Source organism: Alligator mississippiensis, chromosome 5, assembly GCF_030867095.1.
Source record: "Alligator mississippiensis isolate rAllMis1 chromosome 5, rAllMis1, whole genome shotgun sequence".
In the NCBI taxonomy this organism is placed as follows: Eukaryota; Metazoa; Chordata; order Crocodylia; family Alligatoridae; genus Alligator; species Alligator mississippiensis.
Genome location: NC_081828.1, coordinates 98,168,257 through 98,196,176, shown reverse-complemented (window position 1 = coordinate 98,196,176; position 27,920 = coordinate 98,168,257). Strand labels below are relative to the sequence as shown.

The following is a 27,920-nucleotide window of genomic DNA, read 5'->3' as shown; positions in this document are numbered from 1 at the left end:
GGACTATAGGTGGGGGGAGGACAAATTAAGAGCGTGTAGTATACTACTTAGGGTTCCAGTTGGGTTACATAATAACCCTCCTTTGGGGGTACATAACCATCTTCTGCCATTCTGTAGCTACAGCTCACCTGGCTGTAGCCCCTGTGTGTGGGGAGGGGGGGGGAGTAATGAGTGAACCCCCCCCCAAAAAAAAAAACGCCAAACAAACCAAAAAACAAAACCAGCAACCCACAGTGGCACCTTCTGGGTAGAGGCAGGAACACAACTTCACTTGCTGGTGAAGGGGATTAATTACAAGTCTTTGAGTCAATGGCTGTGTGCATGAAACAATTCCATAACCAGGGCAGCTTAACACATAACAACAAAATAACACATCTCTGGGTAGTGTTAGTTTTAAGGTGCTAAACAGACTTTAGAGCAGTGGGAGATCCCATATCATGCAAACTCAAATGCTGTTGCATCAGCATAAATGGGAAATATCGTGTCATCTACATCTATCCTTAATTGCCAAACTCAGGATAATAAATTTACTTCAGAACATACTCCATTCTTGGTAAAAGGTACTGTAAGGCAAGGTAGACTTAGTACAAGTACGAAATATATGATAGAGTATATAATATAGTAACTTGACACTTTATCATCCCTGCTGAGGAAGGTGAGGGAGTATAGTATTGCTAAGGCTTGTGGACAGCAGCAGCTGACAAGATAACAATGATTCTAAAAAGGGCAGCAAAGTTATCATTGCTGAAGTTGTGTGAAGTCTTGTGCTTGAAGCAGAGAGAGATCATGGATATGAACGTAATCTCCCCATGCCTGTAGTGTTTGTTTATTTTTTGGATACAGTGTTTTTGTATTATTCACTAATACTTTGTGTAAGTAAAGCTACAGTAAGTAACATTTCAGGTATAATTTAAAAATGCTTAATTTTTGCAATGATGAAAATTACTTCTAAGGTGTAACAAAATGTAAAGAATAAGTCCATTTGGAAGTTTAGAAATATTTTTATTTATGGAACCTATACATCATAGCTTTTATTTGTAGTGTTGACCATTGAAAGAATGTTACAGATAATTATCACAGCATTAATAGTAATTCATTGATTAACATTAAAAGCATAACCATAGAAATATAATAATAAAACATTGAAATATCTAATCACAAATATTTGTTATAGCATTAATATGAATTAATTGATATTAAAACATAAGCATGCATTTGAAAATAGTTACCTCTTGCTGTTTCTCATAGTTGTAAAATGGTAGTGCTTGAATAAGCTGGATAGCTGTCTTGGGGGCGGTAGTGTTTTTAAATTTGTGTTGTATGTATGATGACCCACCTCATTTTGTTTTCCTAGAATTTCTACTGGTAGGAAGAAATAAATATTGCAATGGTTAACAGGAAATTGTTTAATTCTCATTGAGCCTTTAAACTATCAACATTCTTTCTCTAAGAATGGAAAAATCTTCAAAAATTCAGTGTTGGTAAAGTTTTGATTTTTCTTCTATGCTTATTTTAGGGGATGTGTTATTGGCTACAGCTTTCCTATCCTACTCTGGCCCTTTTAATCAACAGTTTCGCAACCTGTTACTAAATGACTGGCAAAAGGAAATGAAAACCCGGAAAATCCCATTTGGCAACGTTCTGAACCTTACAGGGATGTTAATTGATGCTCCAACTGTCAGTGAATGGAACCTACAAGGATTGCCAAATGATGACTTGTCCATACAGAATGGGATTATTGTAACTAAAGCATCTCGATATCCTTTGTTAATTGATCCACAAACTCAGGGCAAAATTTGGATTAGGAATAAGGAAACCAAAAATGAACTTCAGGTAAATTAGAAGTACCTGTTACTTTAGAACAATAAGCCTGTGAAGGACTTCAGGAGGTCATCTAGTCCAAGCCCTGCTCAGGGCAAGTTAATCCCTGTCTAAATTATTCCAAACAAGTGTTGACTCTTTAGTAAGTCTTACTTAGCTGCCAAAATATTTGGCTAGATAATGGGTTTATTGTGCTTTTTCCTAATCTGACGTATCCTGCCACCATAACTTAACTATGTTTAGGACTGAATGGGTGAATCTGAACGTTCATTAACGTGCCGTAATTATGATGCATGAAGCTTAGTACTTGTAATAACAGATGCTATCTTAATGTACTGTAATCAATGCTACTGTGCAGTAGTAGCACTAGTGCACACTTTTGTGGCATGAATGCACAGTAGACTAATTTTACTGCACATTAGCACACTTTTTGCCTGCTGCGCTAATGCACAGTACAATTAGTCTACTGTGCTTCTAGTGTCTTGTGTAGGTGTGCCCAGTGGGACCTAAATTCTCCCTCGGAGTTCTGAATTCTGCTAAGTTCTCAGTGACAAAAGTTGTTTCCAGTGTACTTACTCAGAAGTAGAAGCCAGTTGAAAAAAAATGGCCATTAGTGTTAAGATAACAGCCCTCTGCTAAAGGATGTAGGGAATCTACCTAATCCTTCTGGATGCCATGAAAGAAAGCCTTCAGCACAGCGTGCAAACTACTTCATATTAAGGAAGGCAGCAGACAGCAATGTTCTTCAGTCTCCTTTTGAAGATTAAGTGAACAGTTAATACGTTTTTGTTTTACCTTCTCAGCCCTACTCGGGGGCTGATGTCCCCTTCTTTACAAACACAGGATGGCCCCGACCCCGAAGAACTTATGGTACCTTAGTGTAAGACAAGAATCTACATAGGACAGATGAAAAAAATAGAAAAGGGAGAATATTGCCAGGAAGAGAAATGTGAAGTGGGATCTTTAAAGGAGAGTAATGAACTGAGTTTTTTGTTCTCCATGGAAAAATGTGGTAAAACCCTGATTTGCTCAATTTTAGGAGAAAAGTGCAGGGAAAAAATGGCTTTCCCTTTGCAGGCTGCAGAGTTGCAGCCTGCAAGGAGCTTGGGGGAGCAGGTGGAGGGCATTCAGGTAGGTGGCACCATGTGCATGTACACATGCACATGGCTGCCAGGCAGCCTGGAGAGCAGCTCCCACTGGTAAGTCTGGTATATGGATAGGGGGAGAAATTGAGGCCCCCATAGTGAGGGAGGGAGTTGGGCAGGGCTGGGGTTGTTTGCCTAGCCTGGGTGCTGTGTAGGACTTGGGGCCTAGGGCAAGAATGCACTCCTGTAGGGTTCTGGGTGGGGAGAGCCATGGTGGTGGTACTGAGCTTCCCTACCCAGCCCTGCTCTGCCCTCCCAGGATGGGTCCTGACCACTGGGCCACACTGTGCCTGCCATACTAGCTGTGCTGTCTGTGGGGGAGGGGAGGCTGGGCTCTCTGCTCTGCTCTGCTGCAGCAGCTGCCACCTCTTTGCAAGCAGCAGCCAGGGCTTGGGTGTTGCTGGGGAGGGATGGGGGGGGGGGGGGCACAGGTCTGTGGACCTGGGTTCCTGGTCCTATAGCCCTGTCAGCTGGGGACCCCCTCTGGCAGGGTTGATGGGGATGGGGGGCTGCAGGTAGGGTATGAAGGGCACTAGCAGGGCTGGGGGGCTGTGGTTGGGGAGTGAGGGGCACCAGCAGGGTCAGGGGACTGTGGGTGGGGAATAAGAGGCACCAGCAGGGCTTGGGGGGCTGTGGATCAGGAGCGAGCTGCAATGGCATGGACTGGGCACTAGCATATCAGGGCTGCTCAGCACCACAAAACAGGGGTGGTGATGGTGGGGGGAGGCAGTCACAGCTAGACCCACACCCTGGTAAGAAAAGGGGGCAGGGGGAGGTCTGATTTTCCATGATAAAAAAAACCCAAAATCAAATGCAAAAATATATGGTTATTTAGAATTTATTTTATTATAATGATTAAGGCACTGGTGGGCTTCCAAACTGCTTTAAAATTGTAAATATATCAATTAAAAATTGTGTTCAATTGATAGTTATATATATGTGGCATTTCATTTTAATCGTGGAAAAACACTGGATTTGGGTGTTTTTAATCAGAGAATTTGCAACTTTTAAACAGAGAAAACCAAGATCCCTGGTAATGAAGTAGCTGTCAAGATGTTTAAGGAGAGCTTCTTCTGAGCATAATTGATGTACAGTAACTGGTACCTGAACTCTTTGATTCTCATGCTTTCATAATGATTGCATCAGAACTTGTACGTTACCAAAAGCACAGCTAGTCACATTAAGAAAGTGTTACTGAATTGATTAGGTAGGCATGAAAAGTTGCTGCCATATGGTCTCTGCTGTGAAAAACACTTCCTTTAGACAAAGTTAGTATCAAATGCAGTATTGTTGCAATAAAGTTAGTATCAAATGCAGAGCGCTGTTACATGTTACAATTAGTCCCCATTGATGTACACAGAAGTTTTACTGATGCCTTCAATGGAAACAGTTATGCTAGTGCTCAGCTGCTCTGGAGATCATCCTTTTCTTTTAATTCTGAAATTCTACTAATGCCTCCTTTAGTAACATAATGTAGTAGCAAATGTGCCAAAAGAGTATTGTCTAAAATCTAGTGCAGATCACTAAATATAACATAATGACCTGGCTCTGTGGTTACATTTTTAGATCACATCCCTGAATCACAAGTACTTCAGAAACCACTTAGAAGACAGCCTGTCTCTTGGAAGGCCACTGCTGATTGAAGATGTTGGGGAAGAGCTTGATCCAGCATTAGATAATATTTTGGAGAAAAACTTCATCAAAACAGGTTCCACATACAAGGTAAAAGGTGTTTGCAGTGGAAACCTGTAAAAGAATGCCGTCTAGTGCAGAAATACTGCTACTTCTGTGCAGCTCTGATGGTCGCAAATCCAAACACAAGTCTATCTAAGATACTAAGCCTGTATATTTCCTCTTTTATTAGCCTGGGATGCTATCATTATAAATGAAAACAAAAATCTCCCGTTCCTGTTCTGCTGTTGTGCAATGTTTCACGCATAATTAGTCAGCAGTTGCCCAGAATCAGACAAGTTGTGAATGAGTACTTAGAAATATTGCTGGGATGTTGCCTTTGCATCATTCTTTAATTAGCGTTAGTTTTAATTGTTACTCAGTTACATAGGATAGGAAAAAGGTTAATAGGAACATTTTTAAACATCTATCAAGAATATGGTCCTTGCTATTTGCATATGCCAGAGGGCATTGGGGATTGTAATCTTAAATATTTGTAACATAATATTGTTATTCCCATTAAGGTAAAAGTTGGTGATAAAGAAACAGATATCATGAATGGCTTCAGACTTTACATCACCACCAAGCTACCAAATCCAGCATACACTCCTGAAATAAGTGCTCGCACCTCCATCATTGATTTTACTGTGACTATGAAAGGTCTTGAAGATCAACTCCTGGGCCGAGTCATTCTCATGGAGAAACAGGTAGGACAAAATCGCTTATGTTTATTTCTAGGAGTTTTAAATTGTCATATTCATGAATGCACATGGAGTGGCAAGATTCACCTGGTCTTAGTCAATTTATTCCTTTCTCCCTTCCTACAGGCTCTCTCAGCACCCCTGGTTATGCACATCTTTGATACAACATATATCGGATAGTTCTTCCAAACGTTATCAAGATAATAAGACAAAGTTATTACACTTTAGTAAAAATAGTCTCAGCTCTTGGACTCTTTATCCCAGTGTTTTTAGGGCTAGGTTGTTTTTTTGTCTCAAACTTGCAGAAACTAGAACTAGGAAATATGCAAAACATTCTACTGTTTGTATTCCAGCACATGGTAAAGAGTTGACTTTTACATTTAAAACTGGGTGTCCATGGTCAGACTACTCCTACATTTGCTAGTGTTAAACGAAAATATCTTCATTTAGTTTGCCTCTGTTTTGGCAGAATCTTAGGCAACACAGAACCTTGCAGTTTAGCCTGTACAATTCAGCTATAGAAACCTTTCATACCACATATTAAAAATAGCTTACTTTGGGATTGTATTTCGTCTTTCTCTGTCTATGCCTGTAGTTACTGAATAAAGAGGGAGACACAGAATTCCAAGTTTGCATGTTCTGTGGGGGCTGCCTGATGGTGACCGTCACAGGTAAGGTAATGTTGGTTTGCTTGGCCTCTTACCTCAGAAGATCAACATTTTGGTGGAGGCATTCATTGCCCAGTCTGTGTTATACATTTTTTTTTTTTTTCTAACTGGCTCGCCAGTGGCTTACATAGATGCAGGCCAAGGTGGGCTACTGCTACTTGAGTGCAACCCAACAGGAATGGTGAGGGAATCCATTTAAGATTCATCCCTAAGACTGTGGAAGTGAAGTAGGCATTTTCTGAGTCATGCTAAGCTCAGGTATTTGGATCCCTGATTAGGAACTGGGGAATTTAACTGGTGAGATATACTAAAAACAGGTTACAGTTGCTTCCACTTAGGAGGCCTTCCCTAGTTCTTTTATCTTAAGATAATGGAAAACTAAGCAGCTGGAGCTCATGTGTGGCTGGAAGGAAATCCTAGGGACAGACGAGCTCAGGAGTGAAATTTCAGCAGATGTTCATTTTATATTGAGTTACTTTTAAAGCTAAACACCAAGAAAGGTTCTATATAGTTTGCTGAAGCCTTCAAAGGCATTCAGAGCCTTTCAGTTTTATTATATCTGACAATGGGTGAATTGTCTTTCTGAATCTCCCATGCTCCTGTCCAGCAATAAGTCTTTCTAACTCGATAATTATTTTAACTTTTTGCATAGTTAAGGGGAAAAAAATCTCTATGTATTTTAAGTGAGCTTTAAATTTTAGAGAGGATGTTATAGCCTCTATGGAAAGCTTGACTTGAAACATTGCCCTGTAGTATACTATAGATTCATTTTATACACAAAAGAAACTCATAGGAAATAAACCCTGTTGAGTAATCTAAACCAAGTGTAAGCTGTAAGACATGAGTGAACTGCAGCAGGCCCAGAGGGATTTAGTCTATTTATCTAAGAGCAGCTCAGCCATTTTTCTTGAGTGGATAAGGGAGTCAGACTTTCTGAATATACTACAGTCTTTATAGTTCAAGCCATGAATCTGTCCATTTAATATGACATTTTCTGTCACAAAAATAGTTGCTGATAAGTACTCATTCCACAAAACCATAGTTTATCAATCAAATGACTGAATGCGTAGGGCAAGTATGGATTGGTAATATATGGCAACAATATTTATGTGGCCATCTTTTTTAAAACTGTTATCCCCATATCTCGTGTTAACATGGGCATACAAATTTGGACTGTTTTGTAGAGGTCCCCATCAGTTCAGTTTCTTATTTGGTTAATGTTGACAAGTCCCTTTAGGATCAGAATCATATGGACAACTTAGCACTACTTTTCATCTATGTTTAGTCAGTGCTTGTATAGCTGTTCCAACTCTTGCACAGACATGTGAGCAGCACTAGAATTCAAACATTAGTTCTTGCTCCTGAGTTTACTAAACACACCAGTAAAACCAATATACAAGTAAAGCTACTTGCATATTATCCTTAGTACAACATTTTCCCAAACTTCATATTTTGGCTGGAAATAACCCCTCTATATGTAAAAGATTTCCTTTGGAAAGAACCTTGTTTCAAGGTTCATTGGATATTGCCCATAACTTAGCTGTTAAAAATATTAAATTATTTCAATTCTAATTACAACTTGATCATTTTACCAATTACACATTTTTTTAGATTTCTTCTCTGTGAGGTAAATGTTAATTTTATCAAAAAGTGTTAATCTCTTAAATTGGTTTCTGCAAAACAGAAATCTCAAATGTGCTCAAATTGATTTTTCAGCAGTGTTACTTTTAGGGTGCAGACAGAAGTGACAATTTTTGCCTGATCTTGCCACAAAGTGGTCAATAGTCATGACCAAACACAGGTGCACAGCTGCAGACTGCTTCAAAAAATGGCCGATAAGGTGAAAAACAGAACATCATCACATGAAGGGTCAGATGAATCTGTTTCAAAAAAATGGCATCTTTTGTAACTTGTCTGCACTGCCTCCCAGCCTGTCGCTGCTTTCAGAATAGGAGTGGGGAAAGGAGTGGAGGGAGTTCAGTCTGGGGTTTTTCAAGCCCATACTGGAGGGTGGAGTGGGGTATATTGGAGCTCCCCTGAGGTGGGTGTGTGTGTGTGGGGTAAGGGGGGGGGGCTCCAGTTCACCCACCCCACCTCCAGCACTAGCTGGGAAACCCCATAGTGAGCTCCCTGTGCTCCCTTCTCCCACTCCTATTCTGAAAACTTTACAGCCTCACAGGGAGGAGGGTCTATTGCTCAGGGAAACCAGACGGCAGTTCGCAGCCAGCAGCTAGATTCTACTCCGTCCCCCTCCATACCCCTAGAACCAACAGTGAACTTCCGTTTAGTCCAGAGGATTGTTGTAACTCAGAATATTTCCTGCAAAGTATTCTGAGGTACAGCAGGAAGCTGTACTTCTGTCTGTGCCCTTAGGCTAGGGACAGACTGTGGCAGAAGGCCACCTCTGTTTCTCCCCAAAAACTCTGTTCTGTGACAACTTGGTTAGTATGGGCCCTGCAGAGGGTATACACCTTACCCTGGCTCTTTAGGTAACCTGAGCTGAGCTGGATACATTCTTGAGGGAGGGGGGGGAAACCTGCTCCCTCTGCTGATGTGACTGGCATCACATACCTGGGTGAGGGGCTTGGGCTCTTTGGTGGGCTAGAGACTGCCAGTCTGCCCAGCAACAAGTGATGCATTTCAAATTGGTTGGCTGACAGCCAACAGGTGCTGACCTCCATTGAACCAGGTAAATGAGGTCATAAGGGCTATATAAGTTAAGGACTGCCCAGGAGGAAGGGGCAGCAGCAATGAGGGAAACTCAGAAAGAGAGAGGAGCTGGACCATCTGAAACTTGCTTGCATGCTCTCTCTCTCTCTCAAAACTTGTGATCAAGGAACTGCCTGCCTCCAGAGGGAATCGCCACCTGCCTCTGGATGATACTTGTAAGTAAGCTACCTGAGATCTAACGAGATATATAGCTTGCAGTAACTCAGATGAATGAGCAAAGATTACTCCAGCCACCCTGTTTGCTCTATGGGATTTCTCTGATACTAAACTCTATACCCTATTCCAACCCTACTCCTTGTAACCAATAAAGTTCTCCTTTGTACCTAGTGTGGGAGACTTATTGGGAGTGGATCTAGATTATGCCTTGGGGTCCCCTTGGTTCAGCTGACTAAGGGAGACCACTACTTGTGCTTCCAACTGAGGGAAGCACCCCAAGTTCTTGAAGTGAGTCAAGTACCCTTGAGGGCTACTAGGTCTGTTTCCCAGGGAACGCAGAGCCAGAATCAAGCCCATGCCTGGGTGGTGGCAGCTGTATCCCCAGACTAGTGGGTGTGCTCCAGGAAGGGGGTTGGCCAGATGTGAGGTGCCCCCAGGGAGGCACTTGGAGCCTGGAAGCTGGTCAGGCACAGAGAGGTGGGTGGCTCAATGCAGGAGCACCCCCTAGTGGCCCACCACACAGACATAAAAAAGCCTGAGCCTGAACTGATTCACTCTTTGCAGGTTAGTTTAAGCTGTGCAGCTTAAACTGATTAATAACTGGACAGACATTCTCTGTTAAATCAGGAAATGCAGAAACATGCCTGCAGTGGCTCAAGCCAGAAGCTGGGGAATGCTAGAGCATGCCTGCCAGCCACTGTCAAAAGGGGTGGGAAGAGAGACTCCCTCCAAGGTTCTCGCCCCTCCCTGCTGGAGTGGAGAGGGTGTGGCCAGGCACCAGCTGGACACACAGGATGCTAGCCACCAGCCTGGGGCTGGAGAGGGGAGCTGCTGCCAAAGTGAGGTGTGGGGATGGGGAAAAAAGTCCTTTTTCTGAAGCAAGCATGTATTGAAGACAGCAATTTGCAAGGCTACAGCAGGGACCTACCAAAAATCTTCGCCTAAGCTAAGATACAGCCCAGTAAAACACCGCGTACACAACTTAGTCTAACTTAAAATGTAAAGCAGGAAGACAAGTGAAAACTTTACATTTGCCTTACTAATCCTGAGGGCAGAGTGTCTCCTTACAGTCAAGCATTCAGAAAGACTTTGTTTAAGTTTTACAGGTTTCACTTTATAATGTAAATGTAGCTCTCTGCATACTTTGGTATGCAACTTTCATCTAGAAGCTGTCTACAACTTCCCCTAACTCCATCTCCAGCACATGTGTGATGATTGTCAGGTATTTACAGGGCACTAGCTTGCCTCTCTCCCCCACTCTGGGATCAGTGTGGAATTAATCACCTCCCTGGCTACAGGCAAGCTAGACAGAGGGATGAATTAACTCCATCTCTGCCTAGCTGCAAGCTGCAGAAAAACTGTGGAGGTGTGGCGGGGGCTGGTAAACCCCAGCTGCAGTCCACAGGGTTTGCCAGTTGAGCAGGAGGGGATAGAGGGAAGAATTTGCCTCAGGAGCCATGGCAGGCCAGCATCTGGCTGTCTCACCTCTGCTCTGGCTAGAGAGCAGACTGGAGGGGCCAACCCAGCTCTCTGGAGCAGAGCCCAGCCCACAGAGCATGCTGGGATGCTGGGGGTCTCTGATTTAACTTAAACTAGCAAGGGGTCTGGGACAGACATTGCATAAACTAGTTTGAGCCAAATCAGTTAAGTCTGATACTACATTCAACCAGGTTTATCTCAAACTGGTTTATGTGTACTGAATCAGGTTTAAACCAGTTTCTGATCACTTAAATCAGTTTGTGTGTAACTTCTGTCCCTAGCCTTAATAATCTATCCCTTTAATTTCATCCTCTTCACCAGACCTGAAGATTTCATATTCCACAGATTTTTCTCCTCTTCCTCTAGTCACATTAAGCATTCTTGACTTCATTGAAGCTAACCTTGGCTTCATTGCCAGATGTTCAGCAAGATCTCAATAACAAGTACTTTTTGCCCTAGGAGATTCTCATTATTTGAGGTATTGCTGCATTATTCTTAAACAGAAATCTACCAAATTGTCTCTGCTGATGCAAGTTTCTGTTTCATCATAGTATGGAGAGAAGGATTAGCTATAAAACTAAAGCTTGACATATTTTTTAGTTCCTTTGGGTAACCAGAGATAAAAATTGGCAGTTTTATGCCCTGGGAAGCAATGATGCACAGGGAAGTGTCTGCAGCAGGGTTGCTGGCAGGGGCAACAACACCTGTCTGGCAGCAGCAGTGACAGATTTCTGAGCCTCAGCACCCCTCTCACCCCAAGTTAGTGCCTGGGGCTAGTGCCTTACTTATGCTGCTGCATAAAATGGACCTTTTCTGTTGAACTCCGTAGATTGGCTTTCCTAGTAGACAATTGGGTAGAACTAACATATTACTCTTGGAGTTACTGATCCTAATTACAAATGCCTTATATTTGTTGTTGTTGCTTCTCTGCATATTTAAAAGTGGGAAAGAGCAACTGAAGCAAAAGATAAGATGAAGTCTGTAGATCTATTACTTCAATTATGTTGGACATATTCAAAAATTACTTCATCTAAACTTTGACAAATGAGATTACCCAGGGGCAGTTAATATTCTTTTTCTTGTCCTGATGCTTTCTGTATTAATTAAAATACATGCAGTCCTGGATTATTGCAGGACATGATGTTTTTTTTTAATGAAAATTCATTACTTAATATTTGAAATAGTTTGGACTTCTATACCGTTCTAAGTCAGCAGTTAATGTTTTCTTTTTCTGTATGATCCAACTGATGGAATGCATTCTTACAAATATTACACTATTTTTATTGGCACAGGGGAAATCAGAAGTGAAAGCCAGTAACTCAGATATTTCAAATAGCGCAACTTAACTTCCTGAGTTTACTATACTTCCTTCTTGGCAGGCAAATATGAGCCTACCTAGTGATACAGAATAATGTCCAGTTCGTTAGATGGACTAGTTTGTTGAATGTAACTGGGAGAAGAGATGCTGTATACTTGTCTTCAGAGTGTTTATTATTATAACTGTACTTTCTAGAAATTTAGTGGTATAAGTTTGCTGGGTATCGTAAGTAATCATAACGATAGCTGAATAACATTGCTCAAATCACATTTTTGTACTGTTGCTATTCGCATTATCTACAATTTGAGGTTCTACTGAAACAAGTAAATACACTTTAAACAGAACTGCTTGAAAGTAGTCTCATGTACATCTTGGAAACAAAGATACCTGACTGATACCTGCTTGAGCTGTCCTGTCTCCTGGTACTACACATATTTAAAAATCCTCCCTTTTCTGAGGGAGAATTTTAAACTTTGTATAAGGGAGAGACTCATGCAGACAGCTGAATCTATGCAAGGTTTTCTGTTCAGTTGAGCAAAGGTATATCATCACCTCCTATTTAAATGATGTCCTGGAGCAGTGACTACAGAATTACTTACCTGCTTATTTCAGCTGCCTTTTAAATCATAGGCTACTGGCAGATGTTTCACTTGAGACATAATTAACCTGCTTCTCATATCTTAAATAGTAACCTGGCCACATGTTAATGCAATTAATGGTGCAATAAAGTGGGAAATCAGCCACAAAATGATTCCAAAATAATATTGCAAAATAATTATTCCAGTTATTTTGTGGCTGGTTTCCATCATGCCTTAATTGAACATGTGGAATGGTCTGCCCCATGTAGCCTGATGACAACTGCATGGTTGGGCTCTGGGACCAGTCCCAATGCAGTCCTGAGGCTGAGACCCACAATCAGTTGATTGTCAATCAGAAGGGGGTCTAAAATTTCTGTGGTGGTTTTATTGGTGGCTACACATTGCATTTTATTAATAGAAGTTAAGAATCATGAACCAAAAAGATGACAAAGCCATAAGGGAAATGCAGAGTATCCGAGTGAGAAACTAACATAAGAGGGATGGGGGTGAGGAGGGGAACACAACTAGGTTACAGAAAATACAGTGTGTCCTGGGGAAGAATGGGGAAAAGAACGTCAAACAATAAGCGGGGACCCCCTGGGGCAGGGAGCACATGGTAAAAAGGGAAAAGATGTAAAAATAATGCAAAGAGATTACTTACCGGCAGCAACAGGACCTGCGATGCAGTTGGAGGGAGAAAGCAAATCTGCTCGAGTCATAAGCCGTGTCTTTATCCAGCTGAAACCGGCCGGTGACATCATTGGTAATCACCGGCCAGCAGGAATAAAGCAAACTGCTGGGGAAGCCGGAGGGAGGAGCGGAGCAGAGATGGGGAAGTCTCTGGCACTGGGCACTGCCCAGAATACACAGGAGAGGAGACGAGTCGGAGAAGATTCTCAAGCCAGGCACTGTGAGGGATACTCCGGGAGAGAGAGCCGGCAGGGGTTCTCTGTGCCAGCGAAGATCAGCATAGCGAGGAGGCAGAAGAGCCAGAGGCGGCTGTCTGCACTGGCAAAGGTGGAAGCTTCGGAGGAATGGGAGAGCCAGAGGAGGCTCTCTGCACCAACAAAGGTTGGTGTGTCAGGGGGACGAGAGAGCCAGAGAAGACTCTCCCTCCGGCCATGAGCAGAAAAAGAGGCTGCAGAGCAGGACAGCTGGAGGCTGGGCACCGGCACACAGTATAGGAGGTGGCCAGTCACTTGAGAAGGTACCGCAGGACATCAGAAGCGTAACGTCTACAACAGCATTTGAGGAGAGCAGCACTGCATAATGCGCTCAGCAGGGTGAGGGGGAAAAATGACCTGGGACAAGGGGTGGCAGTCAACTCTGGCCAGATGATGGGCCAGCCTCCAGTGGGATCCTAGGGGTGAAAAGACACCCTGTTATCCTAGCAGTAGGGCTGGGGAGGAAACCAGATGGGTCCTTCCCAACTTATAGTTTGTTTTGGTTCCTTTCATTTTCCCCCTTTTGGAGGGGTTGAGAGGTAGGGCGAGGCGATGCAGGCAAGACAGCTCTGCACCGTCTTTCTTTTCCTTCCTTGTTTGTTTAATTGTTGGTTAAATTTAGAGTCCCAGGTCTGAGACTGCTTAGGGCAGGCAGAGGCCCTTCTGAAACCAAACAGCTAAGTAAGTGAGTCATCCCAGGTGGAAGTGTTGAGGGTGTCATAGGGTTATGGAGACCATCAAGCTCAAGAAACACAAAATCATCGGGGGTACGGCCCAGAAGATCTGATGACTTGCCGGAGATTGGCGTAAGGTTAGGGTATAGGGGAGGTGGAGCCCCACGGACTACAGCCAGGCGGTCTTCCTGCTGCAACTGAACCCTGGGTGGTTGCCCCCCCCCCCCCCAACTGACATAACACTCAAAGTCATGGCAGACGAGATTGGGGGAAGCCACTCTGGGGATAGACGGCAGCTCACGGGCCTAGAGGAGACTGTAGGATGCCCTCTACCGGCTGCATGAGACCGGATGTTCAAGGCCTGGTGGGTACACAGTGTTAGCCATCTAAGCCCGGGCATAGGGGGAGGAGGTGGCAGGAAGGGGAGGGAGGAGGGTCACAATGCTGAGAGAGAAAGAAGATAGATGCACACAAACCCATACAATGGTCTGCAATGGTGGAGTGGGGGGTAGGTTAAGTAAGCTTCTCAGTCTATACAGTCTTATCATGGGGGTCCTCTTTGGGTGGAGTGGAGTGGTCCGTCGTTGAAGATTCCTCTCGGAGTCCATCAGGTGCAGAGCGGGGTTCAGGCAGTCCCCTCTGGGTCCAGTCTGGTGCTGATTGGTCTGGCGGGGTTGGTGTACTGGTGGTGGCTTGTGATGTGCTCAATGTAGATGTCACAGGACCAACGGATGGTGTCAGACGCCATGAGGCAGTGCATCAACTTGGCGTAGTGGCAGGAGATGCAGCAGGCACGCAGGATGCTTTCGTTGCTGGGGTCCCAGGCTCCAAGCATTACCACAATAAGTGCATCAACTGTCATGTCTTAGCTGTGGCCCCTCAGGATGTCGGCCAGTGGAGTGTACTTCTGCTTGTGATCCCGGGTGTTGGTGAAGTCTTGGAGCTGGTTCTCGCATCTTGTACCTGTACAAGTATGTTTTAACTTGCATCTTACCAAGCTAAACTGACTTTATTAAGTGGACAATTATTTTTAAAGGTACTGCTTTATCTCCTATTTTCCTTCTGGTCCACAGCTGTGGAGAGGTCAGGAAAGCCTTTGAGTACGAACACACACTTGATGCTTTACAGTTCTGTCTGTACTGGCCGGTTATTGACTTCATTTATTCCATAATTATGGTAAAAAAATTGAGCAGTGCTTAAAATTCTTGGGATTTAGTCAGATGAAACTATTCATGTTATATAGTAATATATCTAAGGTATGTCTCTGTACTTGTACACAGTTTGAGACAACAGTTTGTTGTCTCTCAAAATAGCAGGTCCCATTTTAGAGCAGTTGAATAAAACAAATTGGAATTAAAAAATATTTAAAAAAATATTTTACCTAGATGTTCTCTTCCCCATCTATTGGACTCATGCTCAGTTGACTTTTCCTCATTAACTGACTCTTCTGCAGCATAGAGCCAGGGGTCCTGCAAGGGGGCTACCCTACACAGAAACTTGTTTAACGATTGGTATTTTATTTGGTGATACACTTGACCTAGCCAAGTTGCTCTTTCCTCTCACTACTGGCTCAGTATGAACCCAATCTTAGCACATAATTTTTCAACCATTATTGCATGGTAGATAAAGCATTGTTAAAAAGAGGAATAGAATTTGGGTCAAATCTGTTTTCAGAGGCACCAGTATAAATCTGTGTTAGTCTCAATGAGACTGGTGGGATTACTCCCAGGTTTGAACTAGTTCAACAAGGATAAATGGTATTTTTGACTATTTTTATAGCCTTGATTGTTTAAAGAAAAAATGTACTCTTAATTGCACACTGGCTTATCACATGTTTTGCTTTACTCTGCAACAGGAACTAGAAAAAGAGAGAACAGGTCTTATGGAAGATGTGACTGCCAACAAGAGGAAGATGAAGGAGCTGGAAGATAATCTGCTGTACAGATTGACCAGCACACAGGGTTCTCTGGTAGAAGATGAGAATTTGATTATAGTATTGAGTAACACTAAGAAGACTGCTGAGGAGGTTACACACAAACTGCAGATTTCTGCTGAGACAGAAATCCAGATCAACTCAGCCCGTGAGGAGTACAGACCTGGTGAGCTATGATTCTGGATCATAATGAAAGATGCATGTTGTAAACGTTTAAGGGAAGGAGCCATGATGGAACTGGAGAAATGAAGATGGGGGATTACAAAGGCAAAAGGATTATGTAAGGAGCAGGAAATTGCTTATGCAAGCCTTATTTGGTTCTGCTTGCTTTTATTTTGGGTTGATATACTTTTCTCAAGGAAGAAAATGTCCCTTCTGGATTGAAATGTCTCAGTTGCAAGTCAGCTGACATTTCCCTGCATTTTGAGAGGTGAAGGAAACCTTACTTTTTACAACAATAATTCAGCAGAATGACAAATACCCAGCTGCTTATGGGTTCTTGATTTAGGCTACAATGTATAGGTTACTATGATTTAAGTTACAATGTAGTGCATACAGTTCTTGTATATCTGTAATAACTGGACACTGAAGACCTTCATTTGAAAGCTAGAATAGCACTTAAATACAGTGTACAATATTTTCTACATGTAAGTGATGATTTGAGCAGTTAGATGCAACACTTAGTTGCCCACAGAAGGTAACCATATTGCAGTAAGGGCTTTGCATTACATTTCTTATTTGTAGAAAATGTTCTGTTAATGGATAAATGTGAAGAAAATTAGAGTCATAAATCTGGTTTAAAATGAATGATACGGCTATTAAAAGTTCTTTCCAATCTCAATATTAACGTTGTTGTATGCCTTGTGCTTAATTTGTTATAGGTTTTTTTCCCTTTTTGCATGTTCTGCTTTGAGTACAGCCTTCTTTCTCTTACTCTTTCAGTTGCAACAAGAGGAAGCATCCTGTATTTCCTTATAACAGAGATGAGCATGGTCAATGTCATGTATCAGACTTCACTTCGGCAATTTTTGGGGCTCTTTGACCATTCCCTAGCTAGGTAACAAAATCTGAAAGATCAGCTGAAACTTTATCCTTTTTCTCTTCCTCCATATAAAGGTTTCTTTAAAATTGATTCTACAAGTGAGGCCTTTCCATTTAGATGCTTTATTTGAAAAGTGAAATGTAAACTTGAATAGACTTTTATTTCTTTGTTAGCACAGTGAGGTAAAAAGCTGTCCAAAATACTAATATTCTTCTAGCCTCGTCTTCTCCTGAGCGATATTTTTAGTGCATTACTGTTGGGTTCTTCTCTGCAGAGCAAAGTGACCTAGGTTGAGGTGAAGTCACTCATGTATTGACTATATTTCTTTGCCTGCTTTTTTCCTACTGATATATCTACCTTGATTTATTCAGAATAGTAAACTAGAGTTTTCTGTGAGTCCTCCTTTAATTCTTTCTATAGTAGCTGACCTCCTCTTTCTTTTTTATCAGGTCTGTCAGAAGCCCTATAACAAGCAAGAGAATTGTTAACATCATTGAACATATGACCTATGAAGTGTATAAATATGCTGCCCGAGGACTTTATGAGGAGCACAAGTTTCTATTCACCCTACTACTTACCTTGAAGATAGACATACAGAGAAACAGGGTGAAGCATGAAGAGTTCTTGACACTTATTAAAGGTCAGAACAAGTGCACTATTAGAGACTGGGCAAGAACCTTACTGTGTAAAATTTGAGTCGTTCTTCTTTGGTTATGTATCTTTCCCAGGTTTGACAGTTGTTTCTGCATCTGAAAATCATCTGGATTAAAGAACCTTCAACAAACTTTCACTTTTTTTAAGATGCTATATTTTGTGTTTTGATTTAGGGCAACAAGGGTTTGAAATCCAAAATATGATAATTTAGATATTTGAAGAGTGAGGAGGCTCTTGCCTCTCTGTCAGTAGTTCTCAAAAAATTCCTTAGCACAATTTTAGTCCACTGACATTACGGAAAAAAACTGTAATGCTGCCCTATATGTTAACAAACAAACAAAAATAACATACGTCCATCTTGAAAAAGGATGAGGAGATCCATAGAAGTTCCACAGCAGAAGTGAAATGAAGAACAGTGTAAAACAGTTCTTACAGCGATCATAAAAACTTCTCTTGGTATAAGAAGTCATTACAGTTTCGAGCTTATGCCCTCCTCTTGCAAAGCCAGGGAAAAGTGTCCTTGCTCTCGCTATGGAAGTAGGACAGATGACGAATTTAACAGCTTTTTTTAAGTTTGTACCTATCATGCTGAAATGGTTATAATTAGGGAAAAGAAGATTGGCTGACAGTTGTTGGAGGCTCTTCCAGGTATCTATAGGTTAAATAAGTCTTCAGGTGATGAGTTAATCAGTACAGATGAAGTGAGGTAAGGAAAGTTGCTTTATAAATGTATTTATTACAAAACTATGAGCTAAAATATATTTCTCCAAGACCGGGTAGTGGAAAAGTGTGCAGAAGTTGATGGATAGTACAGCTCATCCCTGCCTGTTCCTCCTGAGGAAGGAAATGGCTTAGGTAGCTCACTTTTTCCTTCCACTTTTGTTTAGTTTGGATTGAACTTCAGGGTCACAAATAACTAGATTTTTGAGTTTGAAATTTTTTTTTGAACTGTAGTAATTATGGACAAAAATTTCTGTAAAAACTAGCAGACCAGCTTTTGCTATTTTTTTACTGACAACAACTAAGATGTATCACTTCATTTGAGTTGAGGAGCTGCTGTATTTTTCAAAATTTAGCTTTCCAGCATTTGTTTAATGTATAGTATCATACCAGATTAGGTCAAGCTTTTCTACATTTTACTTGGAAAAAGCTTAAATGTTGTATTAGCTTTCAAAAGATTTTCAGTATTTTTTTACTCATTTTAGAATGGTATGGTATCTTTTATGAGTATTTAGATGAGCTGTGCAAAAATGACTTTTTAGGAAAGCTTTAACTTTTCTTTTTTTAAGGCAAGACTAACTATGTTTGTAACTGTCTTACAGGTGGTGCTTCTCTGGATCTTAAAGCTTGCCCTCCTAAACCATCAAAATGGATTCTGGATATGACTTGGCTAAACTTAGTGGAACTCAGCAAGCTTAAACAGTTCTCTGGCATTCTTGATCAAGTAAGTAACAATTTCTATAAAAGTTATATGATGATTGCAACACACCCTGGGGTTCACATACCTTCAGGGATGTCCTTCACCCCCAAACCCCTCTCTGTCATCTGCTGCTTGATGACTGGGGACATGATGAAATGTGCCAGGGGTCATTTCCTTGGCCCAGGGCATCTCAGTTTCACCTCTCTCTCTCAGGTCTTGACAGCTGTTATCAGGCGACACTTTGCCAGCTAAAGAATTATATCCTTTTGTTTGGCTATGCTAGAAATTACAGGCCCCCTCCTGTGCAGGAGAGACCCACCTGCATGATCTAAAGCTCTTAAATTGCACTTACAACTGACAATAAGTTATAAGAAATATTTTAAATGTCTATTACATAAACAAGAGAATTAATTAAAAAGTTAGTAACCATTTGTTGAGATACACAAATGGAGATATAAAAATAGAAAAACAAAAGAATATATGAATAATATTTAATTTTACCCCTGCAATTTTTATCCCTCAAAATTCAGCTTCCTCTGACCCTCTGTCAGTTGACAGCTTGGCTTGCAGGAATGCAGTTGCAAATTTTCCAGCTGGGGGACAAAGCTATCAAAAGCTTCATGGATTTTCATACATTTGCCTCTCAAGGCATATCTTAAGTACTCAGTACTTAACTATTTACATTTTTTCCTTGAATTCTCAAGAAATGTGTTAATACTGTAATAAGCATATACCTTCCCATTATATGCTTCCTGTACCTTGGATCACATCTACAAGGGCCTGTTTGGATGCAAATTCTCAGTGATTACTCCTCTAGGCTTTGATGCTTGTAGGTGCAAGCCTTAGTCTTGTGAGTAATACCTGACCATGTTATATAAAGTATTCTAATTCACACAAACATAAACATGATAAGGTTAAACACAGCTTAATATTAATTATCCATAGAGATGACACACCAGATAGATAAGTAGGTGAGTAGAGACTTGAGCACAGTTTGGGAGGAAGTCAGCAGTTCTCACTGGTGAAAGAACAGGTTAGGGACTATTTAGAAAACTTGAATGTGCATCGAGGCCGGATTCCATGCATCTGAGGATGCTGAGGGAGTTGAATGATGTGACTGCAGAGCTGATGGCCATTATCTTTGAAAACTCATGGTAATCGGGGGAGGTCCCGGATGATTGGAAAGGGGAAATATAGTGCCCTTCTTTAAGAAAGACAATAAGGAGGATCCAGGGAACTACAGGCCAGTCAGCCTCACCTCAGTCTCCAGAAAAATCATGGAGATGGTCCTCAGAGAATCCATTTGTAAGCACTTGGACGAGAGAAAAAGTGATTAGGAACAGTCTGCATGGATTCACCAAAGGCAAGTCATACCTGACCAATCTGATTGCCTTCTATGATAAGATAACTGGCTCTGTGGATGCAGGGAAAGAAGTGCACATAATACACCCTGTCTTTAGCAAGGTTTTTGATACCATCTCCTACAGCATTCTTGCAAGCAAGCTCAGGAAATATGGGTTGGATTAATAGACTGTAAGGTGGATGTAAACTGGGGGATTGTTGGGGTCAATAGGTAGTAATCTAAGGCTCAATGTCTAGCTAGGAGCTGGTATCAGGTGGAGTGCCCCAAGGGTCTGTCCTGGGGCTGGTTTGGTTCCATATCTTCATTAACAATCTGGAACATAGGATGGATTACATCCTTAGCAAGTTTGCGGATGACCCCAAGCTGGGGAATGTAGTAGATACACTGGAGGGTAGGGCTAGTATTCAGAGTGACCTAGACAGATGGGAGGATTGGGCCAAAAGGATTCTTGCACTTAGGACAGAACAATCCCATGCACCAGTACAGGCTGGGGGCTGATTGTCTGGGCAGCAGCTCTACAGAAAAGGACCTGGGGATTACTAGTAACCTGAATATGAGCCAATGGTGTGCCCTTGTTAGCCTTCTTGGCAACAACATACTGGGCCATATTAGTAGAAGTGTTGACAGCAGATTGAGGCAAGTAATTATTCCCCTCTATTCAGCACCAGTGAGGCCACACTTAGAGTACTGCATCCACTTTTGGGCCTCCCCCCGCTACAGAAAGGATGTGGACAAATTGGAGAGAGTCCAGCAGAGGGTAGCGAAAAGGATTAGCAGGCTGGGGCACATGACTTCTAATGAGAGACTGAGGGAACTGGGCTTATTTACCCTGGAGAAGAGAAGACTGAGGGGGGATTTAATAGCAGCCTTCAACTACCTGAAGGGTGATTCCCAGGAGGATGGAGCAAGACTGTTCTCAATGGTGGCAGATGACAGAACAAGAAGCAATGGTGCCAAGTTACAGCAAGGGAGGTTCAGGTTGGATATTAGGAACAAGTTTCTCACTAGGAGGGTGGTAAAACCCTGGAACAAGTTACCTAGAGAGATGGTGGAATCTCTATCCTCAGAGGCTTTTGAGACCAGGTTTGACAAAGCACTGGCTGGAATGATCTGGTTGGGGGTGGTCCTGGTTTGAGCAGGGGATTGGACTAGATGACCTCCTAAGGTCCCTTCCAACCCTAATTTTGTATGATTTTATGATTATATACCATTATAGCAGCAAACCCAATTTAGGAAACTATTTATGCATGATACTCCATGAACACCCCAAATTATTGCTAATTTTGGAGTGAGTTTATGGCAAGGATTATGAATATATATGCCTTTAACAATGGATATTTTGGGGAGTAGTTTGGTTTTATAGTGGCTCATTTTTTGGGGGGGGAGACCTTGTATAAATGTTTTTTTCTCTAAATCTGAAAGCTTAGTTTTTTGTTTTTTGTTTCCTTATAGTTTCAGTAACCCTGTACAAACGAAGTGAAGGTTGTGACCTAGATTTCATGTGTGTTGAAGTATGACTTTATTTACACAGAGAGATGTGCTTTTCTGCCCTTATGCCTACAGATTTCAAGAACTGAAAAACAATGGAAAATTTGGTTTGATAAGGAGTATCCTGAGGAAGAACTTGTTCCTAGTGGCTATGATCAGTCTCTAGATTGTTTCAGGCATCTTCTCCTTATTAGGTCCTGGTGTCCTGATAGAACCATAGCTCAGGTATGTTAACATCTTAGCATGATGCTGTACATGGATAGATTGCAATAATTTTCCATATAAGCTATATAACAGTTGAATTTGGAATCTTCTTATGGAATATGCCATATTCTTATAGGTAAATTCTACTTGAAAATAATACTAAGATTATTTTATAATAATCTTTATTTCTTAAATGGTAATTAAAATGTTTTCTGAGTGCTTTACACATGCATGTTAATTAATTCCCCCATCACAAAGGTGTCTGAATGTGTTTATCCTATCTTGCAGATAGAAGAACTAATTCTCTGATAGTCAGAACTCAAATTGAGGGTTGGAGGGCTTAACTCTCCATATCCTCCTGTAGGTGTAGAAGAAATGTTCTTGCTGGCCTGGGTAATATTAATGAGAGAATTGCTTGTAATTTTATAGCTAACTTAAAGTTCGGTTTAAGTATATCTCTTGATAGCCATAAACATATCACCCTAGAAAGTTGAACAAGAAAAAGCAAATGAAAATTAAACTGTAGAAACGATTTGATTAAATATCCAGTTCTTGTACAACAAAGTTATTAGGATTAAACCCACCATAAGAAAGTTTACAGCAGTGCTAATTTTTTTTTTCTCTTCAGTTTTTCTCTGTATAAAAAGGGCAACAGTATCAAGCTGGACCTAGGCAAATAATGAAAAAGCTACAATATTAATTGTGGTCATGTGTTCATGACTTTTTTAGAAGGCACTATTTCTGTAATTCTTTCATTACTGTGGGGAAGTGGAATTGATCTCTATCTGTCAAGAAAGTTATTTGTGATAGCAAGCAAATTGCCTAAGCCAAACTTTATGCACTGTATGTGCAAAAGATTCAGATTCAGAATTGAATGTTTGGGATCATAACATTCTATCACATATGTGATTTTGGGTCACTAGTTAATCCTTATGGGTGTATCCCTACATGCAGGAGCATGTACTTGCAGGTGCAAGAACAGTAGCAGAACAAATTTGTGCTGCTACTTTTTGTCTGGGCACATGCCCCTGCACATGTGCTTTGGTGTGGGGCAAATTGCCTTGCTTCAGGCAAACTGCCCTTTCCCTGCTCCTCCTGGCTCCTGGCAAGCTAGGGGGTGTGTCCAGAAAAGTGTGCACGTGTGGTTGTGGTGCCACTAACTGCATGCATTGGCCATACTGCTAATTTGCAGCATGGTGGTTTTTTGACACTGTGGTTTTTCGGTGTCAAAAAAACCCAACCTGAGCCAGAAAAAGGTGTGGGGATACACTATGTGCCAGTGTATACTGCCTGAAACTAGAACTTGGCTGGCCAGAACCATGCTCTGACTGCCAACCAGGCTCTGTGTGCCTAGATCACCACTGCTGCAGCCCTGGAGGGTCCCCAGAATGCCAGGTAAGGCTAAGATAACCTAAAAGCCGGGGATTGTTACCATCAGTGATGTCTTCAGAAAATCCTCCATATCAACTGGAAGGATAGAAGAACAAATGTTAGTGTTTTGGCTCAAGCAAATACCACTAGCCTCAAAGCCATGGTCATAGTGCACCAACTCTATTGGACAGGACATGTCAAAAGCAGGGATCCTGGTTTTCCCTGATAAAAAAAAAAAAAAAATCACAAATTCTATGACTTAACCTCAAATCTGTGATTAAAATGAAAGGCCAATATATACATAGGTATCAGTTGAATACAATGTTGTATTGTTTTATTGATATATTTACACTCCTGCTCCTGTCAGCCCCATGCAGGCTGGAACTCCTCCAACCTGCAGAGAGCTCTTTGAAAAAGTGCCAAATCCATGTATTTCTCTGTTGAAATGAAAAACCTGTTTTTTGGTTGGTTTTTTTTTCCTCCAGTAAACGGGGAAATCTGCGTTTTTCCCTGTTTTCTGTGGGAAATGGAAAACCTAGATCCCTGGTCATAAGGATGCATGACAACTGGCTTCCAAAACAGGCCTTATATTCCCAATTTGCTGACACAGTTTCCCAATCCTCATGCCTCATAGTTTATCAATAATCAAATTTGTTTGTAGTGCTTTAGCACATTACTGTCACAATCCCATTATTATTACATGCTCATCTTATTCAGAAATGTTTTTCATTCATACTGATTATGCCTTATCTTGGTCACCATTTTAAATTCCATTTTTTAATATCTCCAACATGTATTACCCACAACCTACACATCTCTTCACATCTTTCACAGAGTTGCTTTATTGGAGAGCATGTGTCTTTCCATACTCGTTGCATTCATAATGATTATTCTATGATGTTTCTATTAACTTATTCCATCATTCCATCTATTTCAACCTTCTATATTTTATGTTCTGAATTTCACGTTATATTCAATTCCATTATCCATTACATTTCTATTAACCCTATAGTATTTCATTTCAGGTCTTAAACAAGTAGTTTTAGTTCTTTCATTTTGTTGTTTCAGATTGTTCTATTAGTAAAGCATCTATAAGACCTTGCCTACTTTGGCTACAAAATTGGATAAGGTCCTTTGACTGTATTGCTTGCATTGTGGTTGGTACATTCTTTTTCCCTGCCTTCTGGGGGTCCTTTCCTTTTCCATCACTATATTCTTTGTTCAGCTGATTTTCATTATCTTCTATCTTAAAAACAGATGTGGGAATTTAGCATGCCTTCCCAGTATTTCAGTCTTTTAGAAAGTCAATGAAATAGCTTTCCTTAATTGAGCACTACCATCCTATGCTCTCAGCAATGTAGGAGTCCCGTAGGACTTGCATTAACTTTTTGCCTGCACTGGCTCAACTGACTCTCTTCAAGAATGAAGACTATCATGCGTGCTTCAGATTGGGGCCTGGGATAGAGAGAAACGTAAAAAAGGTGGGTGCTACCAGGGGGTCTTCACTGCTATAATTCTGGGTCCAGAGCATGGGAAGTGAAAGCATGTGGGTGAGGATCAGTTATTAGTGGCAGCCTCTTACAAGTGGCATACAGGGCATGCCATAGTTGGCTAGGTGACTGTAATTTAAGCATGATAACATGTCTTTCTTGAGCAGTGGCAAATGAGCCTTTTCAGAGTTCTCTACTGCTGTGGCTAGAGAGCTACTAGTATCCACTTTGCTAGTTAACAAGCCTTCTTTAAACTTATTAATGTGTTTAACTTAATTGGTTTGTGGGCATGTTTGACATATAAGGAGAAGGGCCATGAAGGGTTAGGGAGAAAAAAAAGACTATGCAATGCACATTGTATATGCTTCTTATAGTTAAAAAAGAATCACAAATTTTCCCCTTTAGCCTCAGACCATTACTTCCTAGATGTATTCTTTTATAGTTAAGGTAGAGGTAGGTTTGGAAGAGAAGGTTGTAACCTCCTAGATCTGTTCAAGAAGAACACTGCATGAATGAGGGAGAACATGAAGGAAAGCGCAGAAGTGTTTGTGTGTTTGGTGGGAAGTTTGATGTCACTAAAAGCATAGCATGGGGCAGAGTTGTAAAAAGTGGTGAGTCCTAAATGGTTTTTTAAAAGTGGATTTAGGAGACAAATAGGATGAGGTTACCTCGATCTTTGGAGCAAGGCGGGTTGGGGGGTCAAGTCAAAGCTGACTGCTATCCTTATTGATTCATGGGATATGACAGAACTGGCAAGAGAACACATTTGTTGTGTGGGGCACCTGGAGTGTATTCAGTTTGGACTGTCAAACCCTAATAGATTAAAGATATCCAGAAGGCTATATCAGATATCATGGAAGAGAGGGAATCCATGAATCTGCAGAGAAGATCAAAAACAAGGAGAGAGGACTGTTGTAAGGGAAGGTTAGATGGGCAATGTTAAAAAATTAATTAGTCTGAAAGGCAAACTAGAAAGTTGATTTCTCCCACAGGGACGGAAATAAAACATGAATGATTTTCGATATCCTTTTGAATAAATAGCTATATAATAGGGCTGTGCGAAATTTCACTGGCTGTTTTGTTTCGACTCACTTTGAGCTCAAAACAGAGAAATTAAAATGAAATGAAGGGCTTTGAAACAGCCTCAAAACAAAACGAGGGCAGTTGAAATGTTTCGAAATGTTCAAAACGTTTCAAGTTTAAAAGCAGTCCAGCACTCTCCAGCACTATGATCGAGCTGGGCTGAGCCCAATCCTAGCACTGGGGAGGGCACTCAGAACATCAAAATAGCATCAAAACAGCTAAACTGTTTTGACAAATTGGACTGGAACAGTGTTTTCAAATCAAAACAAAACGCTGTTCCGTTGAAACGAATGTCAAAGCGGAATGTTGCTGTTTCACACAACCCTACTATATAATTCCTTAAAGTGACAACTGGATACTGCTACTATAGATAAAGTGTAATGTAGCAAATCTGTATAACAAATCAGATACGTGAAGCTAAGCAGGAATTTTTTACTGACTGTCAGAGAGAAAAAAGCAAGGTATGTGTGAAGCTGATTGACTGAAATCCCTCCATGAAATCCCTTTCCAAGCTAAAAAAGGTTATCATTGAAAATTACCTTGGGTAATTTAAATTTGTTCCTACTTAATCTTTTTTCTTGCCATTGTTGATGAATAATCTTGAATACTAAGGTCTCTGAGAAGTAGCTCATTCCTTTTAACTTTATACATCTGTGGAAGCTATCTTAGCTTCATTAACTCAGTTGCTAAAGGAGGTTTAGAACAGATATTTCCTCAGGCTCCAAGAAAAATCTTGGATATATTTTGGATTATGACATATTTATAAATAAACATGTCATCATGTTAGAAATAGTTCTGTTGTTCATCCCACTTTAGTCTGCAACACCAATATATATTTGCTTTTAGTTGATTAAATGTATATCATTACACTAAGAGTTTGCTTCACAAGTTATGTATGCATTCATAGTCATAGCTTGTAGAGCACAACATGCAGTGTTAATATCACAGATTGAATTTTGCTATTTTTAATATAGGCCAGAAAGTATATAATTGATGCTATGGGTGAGAAATATGCAGAAGGTGTCATTCTGGACTTGGAGAAGACTTGGGAAGAATCTGATCCACAAACACCTCTCATCTGCTTTCTTTCTATGGGATCTGATCCTACTGACTCAATCATTGCTTTGGGGAAAAGATTGAAGACAGAGACACGTTGTGTTTCAATGGGCCAAGGGCAAGAGGTCCATGCACGCAAACTGCTTCAGCAGATGATGGCACATGTGAGGCAATATTTGAATTTTGTGGTTCTTCAGTACAGAGTTGAATAAAAGATCAAAATGTGTTAGAACCTTGGTTAGGAATAAGGCTTACTTTCAGGTAATTGATGCATAGAGGGAACTGTATTTTACACAAAATTCAAAACAATGACCTGTATCCTCACAAAGATTGATTTTTTTTTTAAGGGCAAAAAAGCTATAAAATACCCAAACCAAAGTCCTTCGGTAAATGATTATTGCTTCAAAAATAGTTCCACTAAGAATTTATTTCATTAATATGACACAACTAGATTATCTGACTACAGTTAATACAGATTATTAGTAGAAAGACATTCCATATGAATGATTATTAATTCATTTGCCCATTTGATACAAACCTAGATACAATTTGTTAAATGGAGGATAAATTCCACATTTAATTTTATTGAGAGCTTTTTGTGTCATGCTGCTGTTCATAAATTGCAACAATACAAAATCCTACAATCTAAATGCATAATCAGGAAATTCTGTAATCCACTTGGGAGGAAGGAGAATGGGGTGTTAAGCAAGACATTGAAGTTTACACATGGAATAGGACTAATGCATTTCATAGGGGAAAATTACTGAACCAATTCTATGATAAAATGAAGTTGCCAATTTGTTGTGAAGTGACTATTGCTAGGGCTGTGTAAGGCTTCAGACAGAGCTCCAGATCCAGAGAAGCTTCGGATGCTTCAGCATCCGAAGCAGCATGTCTGGATTGAAGCGCTGGCTTCGTTAGGCTTTCTGAA

At 41.0% G+C, this 27,920-nt stretch overlaps 1 protein-coding gene across 8 annotated transcripts in view; it reads left to right on the top strand.

The window, feature by feature from the left end:
• The window catches only part of DNAH5 (dynein axonemal heavy chain 5), a 278,412-nt gene that overhangs the window by 226,308 nt on the left and 24,184 nt on the right, over nucleotides 1-27,920 (top strand). For 6 of the 8 annotated variants that reach the window (XM_059728602.1, XM_059728604.1, XM_059728603.1 and 3 more), the window contains 9 exons: nucleotides 1,517-1,833; nucleotides 4,533-4,695; nucleotides 5,169-5,344; nucleotides 15,741-15,984; nucleotides 16,761-16,875; nucleotides 17,310-17,500; nucleotides 18,837-18,958; nucleotides 21,861-22,010; nucleotides 26,908-27,153. In XM_059728602.1, the coding sequence (XP_059584585.1) occupies nucleotides 1,517-1,833; nucleotides 4,533-4,695; nucleotides 5,169-5,344; nucleotides 15,741-15,984; nucleotides 16,761-16,875; nucleotides 17,310-17,500; nucleotides 18,837-18,958; nucleotides 21,861-22,010; nucleotides 26,908-27,153 (1,724 nt within the window). Of the gene's footprint in view, nucleotides 1-1,516; nucleotides 1,834-4,532; nucleotides 4,696-5,168; nucleotides 5,345-15,740; nucleotides 15,985-16,760; nucleotides 16,876-17,309; nucleotides 17,501-18,836; nucleotides 18,959-21,860; nucleotides 22,011-24,713; nucleotides 24,842-26,907; nucleotides 27,154-27,920 lie in introns of those variants that run through there. The other 2 variants (XR_009462504.1, XM_059728606.1) reach the window with 2 other exon arrangements.